Source organism: Diceros bicornis, chromosome 8 (assembly GCF_020826845.1).
Source record: "Diceros bicornis minor isolate mBicDic1 chromosome 8, mDicBic1.mat.cur, whole genome shotgun sequence".
NCBI classification, from domain to species: Eukaryota; Metazoa; Chordata; class Mammalia; order Perissodactyla; family Rhinocerotidae; genus Diceros; species Diceros bicornis.
In genome coordinates, this window is record NC_080747.1 from 3,049,534 (window position 1) to 3,061,876 (window position 12,343).

At 63.2% G+C, this 12,343-nt stretch overlaps 1 protein-coding gene across 1 annotated transcript; it reads left to right on the forward strand.

Annotated features, from left to right (window-relative positions):
* Positions 1 to 7,849: 7,849 nt before the first annotated feature.
* ADRA2C (adrenoceptor alpha 2C) lies at positions 7,850 to 10,458 on the forward strand. The gene has a single exon (XM_058546362.1). It carries the CDS (start codon positions 8,529 to 8,531, stop codon positions 9,906 to 9,908), a length of 1,380 nt encoding a protein of 459 aa, XP_058402345.1. The 5' UTR covers positions 7,850 to 8,528; the 3' UTR covers positions 9,909 to 10,458.
* Positions 10,459 to 12,343: the final 1,885 nt, after the last annotated feature.

A 12,343-nucleotide genomic window follows, 5' to 3' on the forward strand; every position in this document is an offset into this window, starting at 1 on the left:
TTCAAAACCCGCTGAACATCCTGACAACTCCCCGGAGATGTCCAGAGGAGAGAGCCCTGGATGGGGGGCACTGGGGGCCTGGGGGCCTGGCCCCTGCAGGAGGCAGGCAGGTCCACACAGGCAGTGTGCCAACACCAGTGTCATTCTGCTCCAGGGGCCGGGAGCAGCCTGGCTGAGGTGGGGAGGGGGCAGTGGGGGAAGCTGCCCAGAAGCAACTTGCTTGGCAGAGGAAGTCTCCCCTCCACCATCAAGGCCAGGCGCAGAAGCCCCCTCTCCAGGAAGCCCCTCTGACCGCCCCCAGCCAGCTCGGGCCCCTCTTGTGGCTGTGCATGTCTCTCTAGGAAGGCATGAGACTGATTCTGTGTCCCCAAGGCCAGCACAGAGGGGCACCAGAACCTTGTGCTCAACGTCGAAAACGACCAGAGCTATCCTAGGTGAAGTGGGCTGCTCAGAAAGCAGGGAGCTCCCTGTCGCCCAGGGTGTGCAAGCAGAGGCTGGGGCCTGGCCCGATGGCACTTTGCAAAGTGGACTCAATCAGCTGGGATACAAGATAACAGTGGTCATGACGACGACAATGTCAACGGTGACTCACCGAGAGCTTGCTGAGCGCCAGCAGTGTAAGCTCTCAGTTCTCTTTTATTAGAATTTTTTATCTGCCAAAGTAACTCAAGCTCTCGGAGCAAGTTAAACAATACGGAGATATATAAAGAAAAACCTACCATCAGCCCTCCTCCAAGGCCCCCCTCCCACAGCCAGGCACCCAGGGCTGCCAGGAGACAGTGGGATCCTCCTAGGCACCAACACACATAATCCCAGCTCTCCTGCAGGTGCGATGAGGTCCCCGCGGCTCAGAGGCTGCAGGCCGAGCAGGGTGAAGGTGTGTCTCCAAGCTCTCCTTGGGGTCCAGCAGCCCGGCTCAGCTCGGCTCTCCTCTCCTGGTGGCACCTGCCAGCCTGCAGGAGACACATATCCAGGAAGACCACTGAGTCTTGCTCCCCAGGTCACAGGAGGGAAACCGAGGCTCAGAGAGGGCAGGTGACGTCCATCACACGATGACTCGGTGGCTGAGAGAGGACTGTGTGGATGGCAATCCCTCGTGTCTACAATCAGACCATTCAGGAAGTTCTGTCATATCTACTGCATTCATTCATTCGTTCATTCATCCATCCCCCAGACACCCATGAGCTCTGTGTTCCTTTCCTCTCACTGCTATAACAAATGATCACAAACCCCTAACAGCTTATAAGAGCACAGATTGATTATCTTACAGGCCTGGAGGCCAGAAGTTTAAAATGGGTCGGCAGGGCTGGTTCCTTCTGGAGGCTCCAGGGAGAATCCGTGTCCTCGTCTTTCCGGCTTCCAGGAGCGCCCGCGTTCCTGAGCTGGAGGCCCTTCCCCCCCCCCCCCCTGCTCCCGTTGTCACGTCTCTTCTCCCCCTTTTACTTAGGACCTTGCGATTACATTTGGGGTCTGTTCAGGTAATCCAGGATAATCTCCTGTCTCAAAATCTTTAACTTAATCCCATCAGCAAAGCCCCTTTTGCCACGTAAGGTCACACAGTCAGAGGTTCTGGAGATTAGGACACAGACATCTTTGTGTGTGATTCTAAAAAGGAGGCAGAATAGGGCTGTGGACGGCAAATCGACCAGCATGCATTCAGTTGCAGGTTACGGAACCTTCCTTCCATAAGGCCTTAAACAATAAGGCCATTTAGTGTCTCCCTCGGCAGGAAATCTGGCCAAAGGGTGGCTCCAGGTGAGGTGGTGTGGAGGTTCAAGAGCAACAGCATTAAGGACACAGGCTCTTTCCTCCTGTGGCTGTCATCCTCATCGTCAGCTCTTCCTGGTCCCAAGAGAGCTACTGCAGCTCTGGCCATCATGTCCTCACACATGCATGACCCTCACACATGCATGACCTAACAGGTAGCAAGGCAGTGGGTCTTCTTGCACATTTCTCCCTTGTCACCAGGGAGATCTTGTTGGCTGGGAACAGGTCACATGGCCTCTCTCCTCCAGCCACGGGGAAGTGAAATGGATCCATCATGAGATACTTAGTGGTGTCATCATTTTCCCCCTGGGGCTAGGAAGGGGTTCCCCCTTCCTGGGCACATCACTGCTCCTCCACCAGAACAAGCCAGGTATGTGGGTGTATTAGTTCTCTAGGCGGAGTAACAAATTACCACAAATTCACCAGCTTAAAATAGCACACGTTTATTATCTCAGAGTCTCTGTGGGCCAGGAGTCCAGGAACAGGTTAGCTGGGTCCTCTGCTCGGGGTCTGGAGGCTGAATTAAGGTGTCGGCTGAGGCTGTGCTCTCCTCGGAGGCCCGGGGCCCCTCTAAGCCCACGCAGTTGTCCGTGGAATTCGGTTCCTGGAGGTGGTGCGGCTGAGGTCTCCGTTTCCTTGCTGGCTGCTTGCTGGGGCCGCCCTCGGTGCCTCGAGGCCATCCTCAGGTCCCCGCCCTGGGCCCGCATGACGTTCCTTCATCTCTAAGGCCAGCAGGAAGGCATCTCTGACACCTCACCACCTTTTAAAGGGCGCACTGATCAAGTCGGGCCTACCCAGGATAATCTCCTTGATTAACTCAAAGTCAACTGATTAGGGCCCTAACCATCACATTCACACTCAAGAGGAAGGAATTAATCAAGGGGTCACTGCGGGTCATCTGAGAGTCCTCCCGCCTCAGGGAGCAAGGAGGAAGTGGGTGCTGGCTGCTGGTACCCAAGTGACTGGCCAGAACACACCCTCCCCAGCCTGCCCCTCCCACAGGCCCTGTCTCCTCATCCTCCCGTCTGAGCTTAGCCCTTGCTTCTTCCAGAAAGTCCTCCCTGAGCCCCCAGGCAGGTCAGAAGACCCTTCAGGCGTCACCACGTGCTTCCTCCATCTCCTGCATGTCCCGTCGGTCACTGCTGCACAGACATCATTCTGGAGAGCCTGCATATCGGCCACAGGGGGAGGGACTCCGTTATGGCCATTTACAGGCCAAGGAGGCTCGGAAAGGGAAGGCGGCTTCCCGAGGTCGTGTGGGGACACCTGGTCAGCCCGACCCCCACATCTGGGGTCGAGGCCAGGTCTAGGAGGGCCCTGAATGCCAGGCTCAGACCTCTGGGCAGCAGCAGAGCCCTGAAGGGAGGACCCAGACAAGTGTGGGGCTGCTGGCAGGGGGGCCACTGGAGGCAGGTGAGCCACGAGAAGGCTGTGTGGCAGCCCAGACAGGGGAGGTGGGTGCGAGCTTGAACCTCAGGGGCCCTGGGCTGAGCGAGGCGCATGGCTGGTGCTCGCTCGATAAGACGCGCTGACCCACTGCTCTAATCTATTACACTCATCGCAAATCAAAGACGGTCCCCGGAGCAGTTCCCGCTCCACAGGGACTTCCGCCAGCTCAGTAAGGACTCAGCTGAGCCAAATCCATCAATGTAATCAATATCGCAACAGATTCGGTCTGCGGGTTAGTGCACCAGAGCACGGCCCCAGGCCAGTGGATCTGGCCGCCTTCTGACAAGACAAAGCGGGTCTGGGATTCTGCAGGGAGGGGCAGGGAGAGAAGCAAGCTGCGTTTTTCCCTGCCTCATCTTTAAAAATGAAATTTCAAATAAACATGGGGAAAAAACCCACAGCTCAGCTCGAAGGAGAAAACAAGTCCTCCTGGTCTGGAGACTGGACAGCCAGGCCACTTCCCTCTGTGCCCGCACCAGTCGGCGAGGTGGACGGCGCCCACCCCTCCCCTCTCCTGCAGGCACCAGCCAGGGGCGAATACGGCAGACCAGACACAACGCCCACCTCCAGGAGCTCGGAGCCACGTGAAGGCAGAGCTAGCATGGACCTTAGAACCATCCAGTCCAATACCCCATCTTACAGATGGGGAAACTGAGGCCCAGGGAGGCAGGAGGCTCTAGAGCAGCCAGTCGGCAAGTAAGGGAATGAGAGCGGGGCTGAGTCCACATGCAACAGCTCCGACTCCACAGACCGAGGCAGAGAGGGCCTGCTGGGCGGGGGACACGGCGGTCCAGCACAGGCAGCTGCCATGTGAGGCATCTCTGTGCTCTGCCGGGCACCACCTGCACCCAGCACACCACGGGCATCCAGTGACGCTGAGGAGGATGGAAGACCCCGAGCCCTTTGCAGCGTTCCTGACCTCACCCTTTGTCCCCTCCATTCCTCTACCACGCTTCGATGAGCCCCTACCATGTGCCGTGAGCCAGGCTCCGCCCCGGACAATGGGACAGGGATGTGGCCTGCTCTCAAGAGCCCACAGCCAAGAGAGACGTGGTCACTGATGATGGCCCGCCCCTGAGGGGCACACAGGAGGCCAGCAAAGGGGCCGCAGCCTGGGAGATCAGGGGGACCCCCGAGGGAGGAATCTCATGCAACACATTCTGAAGGAAAAGGAGAGCCCAGAGATAGACGAGGCCCAGGGCTGCCGGCCTGGAGAACAGCATGTGTCAGGGCCCGGAGTCCACTGCTGGCAGTGACAAACGGGCTCCCAGCCTGGAGGGAGCCAGCTGAAGAACCATCTGAACAAGCTGGGTGGAGGTGAGCAGGCCGAGGAGGTGAGGCAGAACCCAGCCTGAAACCTGGTGCGAGCTGCCCGCAACGGGGTGACAAAAATACATCCTCCCTGCAGCCCAGGGGGTGAGCGAGGCCCCAGGCACCTGCGCCAGTGTGGATGCATGTGTGCATGCACATGTGTGGGTGAGCACGTGTTCGTGTACATGTGATACATGTGAATGCACGTGTGTGGGTGCATGAGTGACTTGCAGCAATGTGTGTGCACATGTACACACACGTGTATGGATACATGTACATGCACAAGTGAGGTGTGCATGCATGGACTTGTGCACGCGCGCATACTGCACGTGTACATGATTGCATGTGTGTGGACATGTGTGCACACAGTATATGTGCGGACATGAATACATGATGTGCACATGCAGGTGCACAGTGTGTGGATGCATGTGCATGCACATGTGGGTGTGTGTGCATGCATGCCTGCTTGTGGATGCACACACATATATGTGTGCATTATATAGGCACACGGATACTTGTGTAAATGTACTGTATCACGTACACGGTGTGTGTATGTACATGTGCACACAAGCAGTATGCATGTGGAGGTGTATGTGCACATGTATGTGAGTATGCAAGCACGGGTGTGCACGGATATGTGTGCACACGGGTGTGTATGCATGTGCACACAGGTATGTGTGAGTGGGTGTGCATGCATACCTGTATGTGCAGGGACACAGTTCCAGGAGACAAGCTCCCCTCCACCTAAGGCCACTCGTGGAGCACAGAGCACTGCATGCCACGGGGTGTACACCCAGCAGGCAGCCGCCCAAATTCCTTCTCACGGCAGCTAGGTGCAGGGCCCAATGTCCCATGGTTGTGTGGCCCTGGCTGGACCAATCCTTCCCTTGTGGGCCACTCGTCACAGGTGGGATGAAGGGCAAGGATGCCTTGGCAGCCCCAGGATGCTCTGCTTCTATGTGGTTTTCCTTCTGAGATGTCCCACACCCTGTCCCCAACACCCCCACCTCCCCATCCCCAGCAGGGCAGCCTGACTACACAGCACCCTCCTTGTCACCCCTCCTGGTCCTGCCAAGCCCGGGCCTGGCTGTCAACGGCTCATCAGGACGGGCAGCCTTTCGGAGCGCGTGCTGTCTTGCTTATTACAGGATACTCGGGAGCAGTTATCAAGCCTGATGTTCACTGTTGGGGCAAAGAGCCCTCTCCGCCTCCTTTCAAACAGCTGCAGTCCCCGGCGCCCCATGCACGCAGGCGGGCCCGCATTCGCTGCAGCCCGGAAGCCCAGCAGACAGCTTCTCTGCTCACAGGGTTCCTCGAGGGACCCAGCTCTCCTCTGCCCCTTGGCTCCGGCCCCGGACCCGGAGGAGAGGCGTTTCCTCCTGCCTCCTTCCCGGTTACACCACGGAGGTGGTCGCTGCTGGGTGATGTCTGCAGCCTGAGGTCAAAAGGGGGACCAGGGACCTGAGTCACTCGGCCAGCCAGGCCCAAACACATCTCAGAGGGCATCTCCTCCAGAAAGCCTACCTTGACAACCCCCGGGTGGGGGAGGAGCCCCAGGGCACTGGCGGCATTCACCGCACCCATTTCAGTGTGTGGCCGTGTCAGCGCAGACAGCTAACACCCCAGGAGGAAGACTGACACAGAGAAGGGCCCGTGCCAGCCGACGATGGAGGAGGCCAGTGTGGGGGGTCTTCCCTGCAGAATGCACCCCGGGTGCCCTGGATCAGTGACACCTTCTAGGCCTCCAGGACCAGGAGGACCTCGAACGAGGATGGTGGCTCTCTACCTTCCCTGGGTCACACCCCTCTCACATGCAGTCATAGCTTTGCTCCCCACAAGTCTATAAATGCCCAGGATGGGCATAGGCGGTTCAGCCCTTCCTAGGCAGGCTCACCATCTGGAATGTTTGACTTCTGGCCTGGCCCTGGCTTGACCCTCTCCTCCTCCTCCCCCCCCACCCCCTCCCCCTCCTCGGTGGAACTGGTTAACAAGGGTGCCAGAGCTCCACGTGGGCACCTCTGCTAAGACAGCAGTGCTCTCCTCTAAGGACCACTGACCCTTTCTGGAGCTTGGAGAAGAGAGAAGCAGCCCCCAAGCCACGCACATTCCTAGGCATCACTTGGATGGGGGGTGCTCGATCCCTCCCTGGGACACTCTCCTAGTACCCAGGGGCAGCACACTCCCTCCCCCTTCCCATCTGAGGATGCAGTGGGGGAGCCGCCTGGCCAGCCTGGGTGTGTTTCCGAACTGCTGGGAGGAAAGGTCCTCTCGCTCTTCCTAGAGAGAAATGCCAGGCCTGGGAACTCCAACCTCCTCCCCTGGTTCTGTCATCCACAGACCTCAGGCTGCCTGGAGGCAGGGACCAGCACCCGACACAGGCCGCGGAGCGACAGTGCACGTCTGCGGAATGAACGCACAGGCGCGTGGGACAGGGGTAAGCGGGGTTACCCCAGCAGCTCACCCCTGAGCCTGCAGAAATGAGGCACCCACGCAAAACCGCGCGTCATCCGGGCAATTCAGTTTTGGGTGTTTGTCAGAGGCAATGGTTTTGAACATCACCCCCCCCCTTTAAAAGCAGGGCCACGGAGCATAAAAATTAAACTTCAATAATGCCAACATGGGTGCAGAGCTTGGGAGCCTGCCCAGGGCTTCCACAGGCACCGCCGTCATGATTCATGCTCTGGCAGCGCTTGGAAGCGGGCAGAGGAGGGAACCGAGGACGCGGGTGGGGAGGCGGCTCTGCCTTGGAGCACCCAACAGAGATCGGAGCCGGACCGGCACTCGGGAGCACCGCTGCGCACCCAGCAGCGTCGCGTCCTCCGACAGGCTGTGAGAGGCTGGCTCTCCAATCAGGCCGCGGACCCCAAGCCGACCAGTGCTGCGCGCGAGTGTGCGCGCCCGCGTGTGCGTGTGCCCGGGGGAGGCGAGGAGACTTCCGTCTTAGAAAGAGCAGGCTTCTGGAACTCACCGCCCAGGCCAGCCGGCACTCAGCCCGGTCCCGCAGACTGCAGGCGGCCCTGGAGGGGGCGCCCTCACCAAGCGCGCGCGCCCTACGCCACCGCCCCGGACTCCTCCCCGGCGCCGCGCCGGCAGGTTCGCCGAGGCGGCCGCGGGCTCCCGGGCCCGCTTCCCCCGGGCCGGCGGCGCTGGCCTGCCCGCCAGGCCGCCCCCGCCCGCCCGCGCCCCGCCCCGCGCGCCCGCCCCGCTGCGCAACTCTACCCAAGTTGGAGCCAAGCCCGGGCGGCTGCACTCGCGCGGAGCGCACGGCGGCGGCGGCGGCGGCGGAGAAGGCGGCGGCGGCGGCGGCGCGGATCGGGCGAGCCAGGCAGGCGGGGCACGCGAGGCGGCGCCCGCACGGCCGAGCGCGGACCGCGGGGGGCGCCCGCGCCGGGAGCAGCAGGAGGAGGAGCAGGAGGAGGACGCGCGGCGGCGCCGGCGCCCTGCCCGGGAAAGTAAAGTTGGAGCGGGAGGCTGCGCGCGGGCGCGGGGGTCCGAAGGAGCGGCAGCCCGCGCCCCAGCGCGCCGAGCCCTAGCCGGCCGGATGGGAAGCGGAGCGCCCGGGCCGCCGCCGCCGCCTGGAGCCTGCGCCCCTGCCGGGCGCCGGGGCCGCGGGGCCGCTCGGGCACGCCCGCTCGGGCGCCGCGTCGCCGTGGGCTCGCGGCCCGGGCGCTCCCCGTGAACGGGGCTGAGGGCGGGGCCGCGCGAGGACCCCGGGACCTGCCCCCCTCCCCCCCACCGCCGCGTCGCCGCTGGCTCCGGGCGCCTCCTGCTCTGCACTTACGCGCGCGGCAGCTGCGGGGAGCCCGGCAGCCACGCTCTCCGGCGCGCCGCTCGCCCGCCGAGCCACCACGGCCGAGGGCCGGCTGCGAGGCGCCGCGGTCCCTGGCGGGCGCGCCCAAGGAGCAGGCGGCGATGCGGGCGCCGACCCGGGCTGCGGGGCGCCCGAGCTGCCACGGCTGCGCCCCAGCTCCAGGCGGGACCGCGTAGCTCACGGGAGGACCATGGCGTCCCCGGCGCTGGCGGCGGCGCTGGCGGCAGCGGCGACGGCGGCGGGCCCCAACGCGAGCGGCGCCGGCGAGGGGGGCAGCGGCGGGGCCAACGCCTCGGGGCCGCCCCCCGGCCAGTACTCGGCGGGCGCCGTGGCGGGGCTGGCGGCCCTGGTGGGCTTCCTCATCGTCTTCACCGTGGTGGGCAACGTGCTGGTGGTGATCGCGGTGCTGACCAGTCGAGCCCTGCGTGCGCCGCAGAACCTCTTCCTGGTGTCGCTGGCCTCAGCCGACATCCTGGTGGCCACGCTGGTCATGCCTTTCTCGCTGGCCAACGAGCTTATGGCCTACTGGTACTTCGGGCAGGTGTGGTGCGGCGTGTACCTGGCGCTCGACGTGCTCTTCTGCACCTCGTCCATCGTGCACTTGTGCGCCATCAGCCTGGACCGCTACTGGTCCGTGACCCAGGCCGTCGAGTACAACCTGAAGCGCACGCCGCGCCGCGTCAAGGCCACCATCGTGGCCGTGTGGCTCATCTCGGCCGTCATCTCCTTCCCGCCGCTCGTTTCGCTCTACCGCCAGCCCGACGGCGCCGCCTACCCGCAGTGCGGCCTCAACGACGAGACCTGGTACATCCTGTCCTCCTGCATCGGCTCCTTCTTCGCGCCCTGCCTCATCATGGGCCTGGTGTACGCGCGCATCTACCGCGTGGCCAAGCTGCGCACGCGCACGCTCAGCGAAAAGCGCGCGCCCGCGGGCCCCGACGGCGCGTCCCCGACCACGGAGAACGGGCTGGGCGCGGCGGCGGGCGCCGGCGAGAACGGGCACTGCGCGCCCCCGCGGCCCCCGCGCCCAGACCTGGAGCCCGAGGACAGCAGCGCGTCGGCCGAGAGGCGGCGGCGCCGGGGCGCGCTGCGGCGGGGCGGGCGGCGGCGCGCGGGCGGCGAGGGGGACGCGGGCGGCGCGGAGGAGCCGGCGCCGGGCGCGGCTGAGCCGGGCGCGCTGACCGCCGCGAGGTCCCCGGGCCCCGGCGGGCGCCTGTCGCGCGCCAGCTCGCGGTCCGTCGAGTTCTTCCTGTCGCGCCGCCGCCGGGCGCGCAGCAGTGTGTGCCGCCGCAAGGTGGCCCAGGCGCGCGAGAAGCGCTTCACCTTCGTGCTGGCGGTGGTCATGGGCGTGTTCGTGCTCTGCTGGTTCCCTTTCTTCTTCAGCTACAGCCTGTACGGCATCTGCCGAGAGGCCTGCCAGGTGCCCGGCCCGCTCTTCAAGTTCTTTTTCTGGATCGGCTACTGCAACAGCTCGCTCAACCCGGTCATCTACACCGTCTTCAACCAGGACTTCCGGCGCTCCTTCAAGCACATTCTCTTCCGACGGAGGAGACGGGGCTTCAGGCAGTGACCCGTGCGCCCCGCTCGCGCGGAGACCCTGGACAGCTCCGGGCGGAGGGGCGGGCTGGCGTGCCCCACCCCCACCCCGGAAGAAAGCGGGAGCAGCTTCCTCAGAAACCCAGGGATGGATTGGCCTCCAGGGCGCAGGGGAGGGTGGACGGCAGGGCAGGAGCCTGGGCTGAGGGATCGCAGGGCCTCCAGGGAGGGGGCAGGAGAGAGGGGAGACCCCTCTGCCTTCCCATCTCAGCAAGGGGCTGCTTCTGGGGCTCCAGGCCTGGATCCAGCTCCGGGGGCCCCTGCCAAGGTGTGGCTGTGAGGTCAGGGTCATAGAAAGCAGTGGCGTATGCAACTCCCCACATGGATGAGAAAAGAGACCTTCCAAACACTCACCACCACCCCGGATCCGCATCTGAGCAAGGGCTGACTTCCCCAGGACTAGTGGGGGCGGCTGTCTGGGGGGGAGGAGAGAGCACTGACAATCTTTGGTTACTGAAAGCATTAAATGTTTGCCAAAAATGACAGCCAAAACAGCCAAACTATTTTCTAAATAAACCTTTGTAATCTAAGTGGTGGGTGCCTCAGTCAGTCCTTCAGCGGCCGGGGTGGGGGCACCTTCCAGACCCCTCACCCTGCCTCACTTCCTCCCAGGTCCCCAGATTCCAGCCTCCCCTTTTGCATGAAAGAAGGGGTCTTTTTTTAAAGCTAAATGTTTTATGTACCTGCAAAATATAGACTCAAAATTCTTGTGCTGTAACTGAGGCAGAAGAAATCAAGAGCCCCCAAATTTAGATCCTGGAGGACTGTTCTCCCTTTTCCCAATCCCTGCCCCCTCCCCATCCTTGCCTGCCCCGGCCTGGGAGCCGCCTCCGCGGGTGGAGGGAGGCGGGGCTCTCACTATCCACGGTTCTGTCCTCCAGTCACTCTGGGCCAGTCCCCTGCCTCTGAGCACTTGGTGGGCTCCTCACTTCGGAGGAGATAGGGTGGGGGAGACCTGCTCAGAAGTAGGTTCCACCCACAGGTTGGGCGGGGTTGAGGCCAAGGCACGCCCCCAGACCCTTAATCCAGACCAGAGGCTTTCACCAGATTCTTACTGTTTTTGAACATGACGCTCAAAAGCAGTGGGGGTGGGAAAAGCCTGCAGTGGCTGGGGAGGGGGCTGGAGCCTGCCTGTCCCCCCTCCGCCCTCATTCCAACCCTGCATCTGAGTCCAGGCTTCCCCCCACCCCCAGCTCCGGGTGGCCCAGCCTTGCCCCCTGTCCCAGCTCCCCCCGCAGTGTCCATGCTCGCCCCACACTGAGGCTTGAGGAGGGTGGCCAGGAGAGGGGAGCGTTAAGTATTAGAATGGCCTCCCCAGGCTCTTCCAGCCCCCACGGCAGAGCCTGGAAGCCCTAGATAGCTGGGGGCACCGAGCAGGCCCCTGGCACTGTGAGGGGGAGCAGAGGTCCCTCCCCTGAAACACAGACACGCACACAGACACACACACACAAGAGCTTGGTGGGCTGGAGGGGCTTGTGCTGGGGATCTCTGCTGTCGCCATCCAGTCCTCCTGTCCCTCTCCGGGGGCCCCTTGGCCTTTCCATATGTGCGCTCCCCCTCCCAGCCCCTGCCTGCCAGCCCAGCTCTCTCCTGGATCGCCACCCGTCTGTCCTTGTCTGTCCTTGTCTGTCCCAGGGAGGGGTCAGCCCTGGGTCCTGCCTTTCATCCCCAAGCCCCTGCCCCACAGATCAGGAGCCAGATAGGCCCCTTCCCTGGTCTGACTTGCCAGGGCTGTCTCGGAGAAGAACCCCACCCACTGCGGCTGCGCAGCCCCATCACCCCAAGTTACGGGTCCTCAGGGTACCCCAGCTAGGAGGAGCTCTCCCAGACCGTGTCCACACTCGCACGCCTGCTGTGTTCAGGCTCGGGCGGGTGGGGAACTCAAGACCCAGGGATGGTGGGGAGAGGCGTGGTGGCAGTGGCTGGCCAGGGCCGACCTCCCACCACCGGGCAGGGGCCTGGGCGGGGCGTCCCTGCCGGAGGCCCGGCCCTGTTGCGGGGTTGCTGAGCTTCCTCAGACGTCGCCTGCCCTCTCTGACCTCAGCACCCCTCCTGTGAAGTGGGGGGCTGCTGGAAGCTCAGGCCCTGCCGGGCCTGACAACCTACGATACAACCTGCCAGCCAAACGGGGGGCCCAAGAGGGTGACCTTCCATCGGAGGTGGCGTAGCCGACACTGGTGCTGCCTCTGAGCTCAGGGCCTCCTCGGGGCAGTGGGGTGACCCCCAGGGCTCTTGGGGGATGAACTCTGAGTGTGCCGCCAGAGCACGTAGCCCGGCCCACGGCCCAGGGAAGAATGTCGGCACGAACATCCTCTTCTTTTCCCCCTGATCCCACCAACTGCACCCTCCAGGGCTACCGCTGGGGCTGCCGGCACCTGTGCTCAACACCCCATCCAGCCAACAGATGTT

Excerpts from the sequence above, each read along its gene's own strand:
- ADRA2C (XM_058546362.1), top strand. The coding sequence starts at position 8,529 with ATGGCGTCCCCGGCGCTGGCGGCGGCGCTGGCGGCAGCGGCGACGGCG.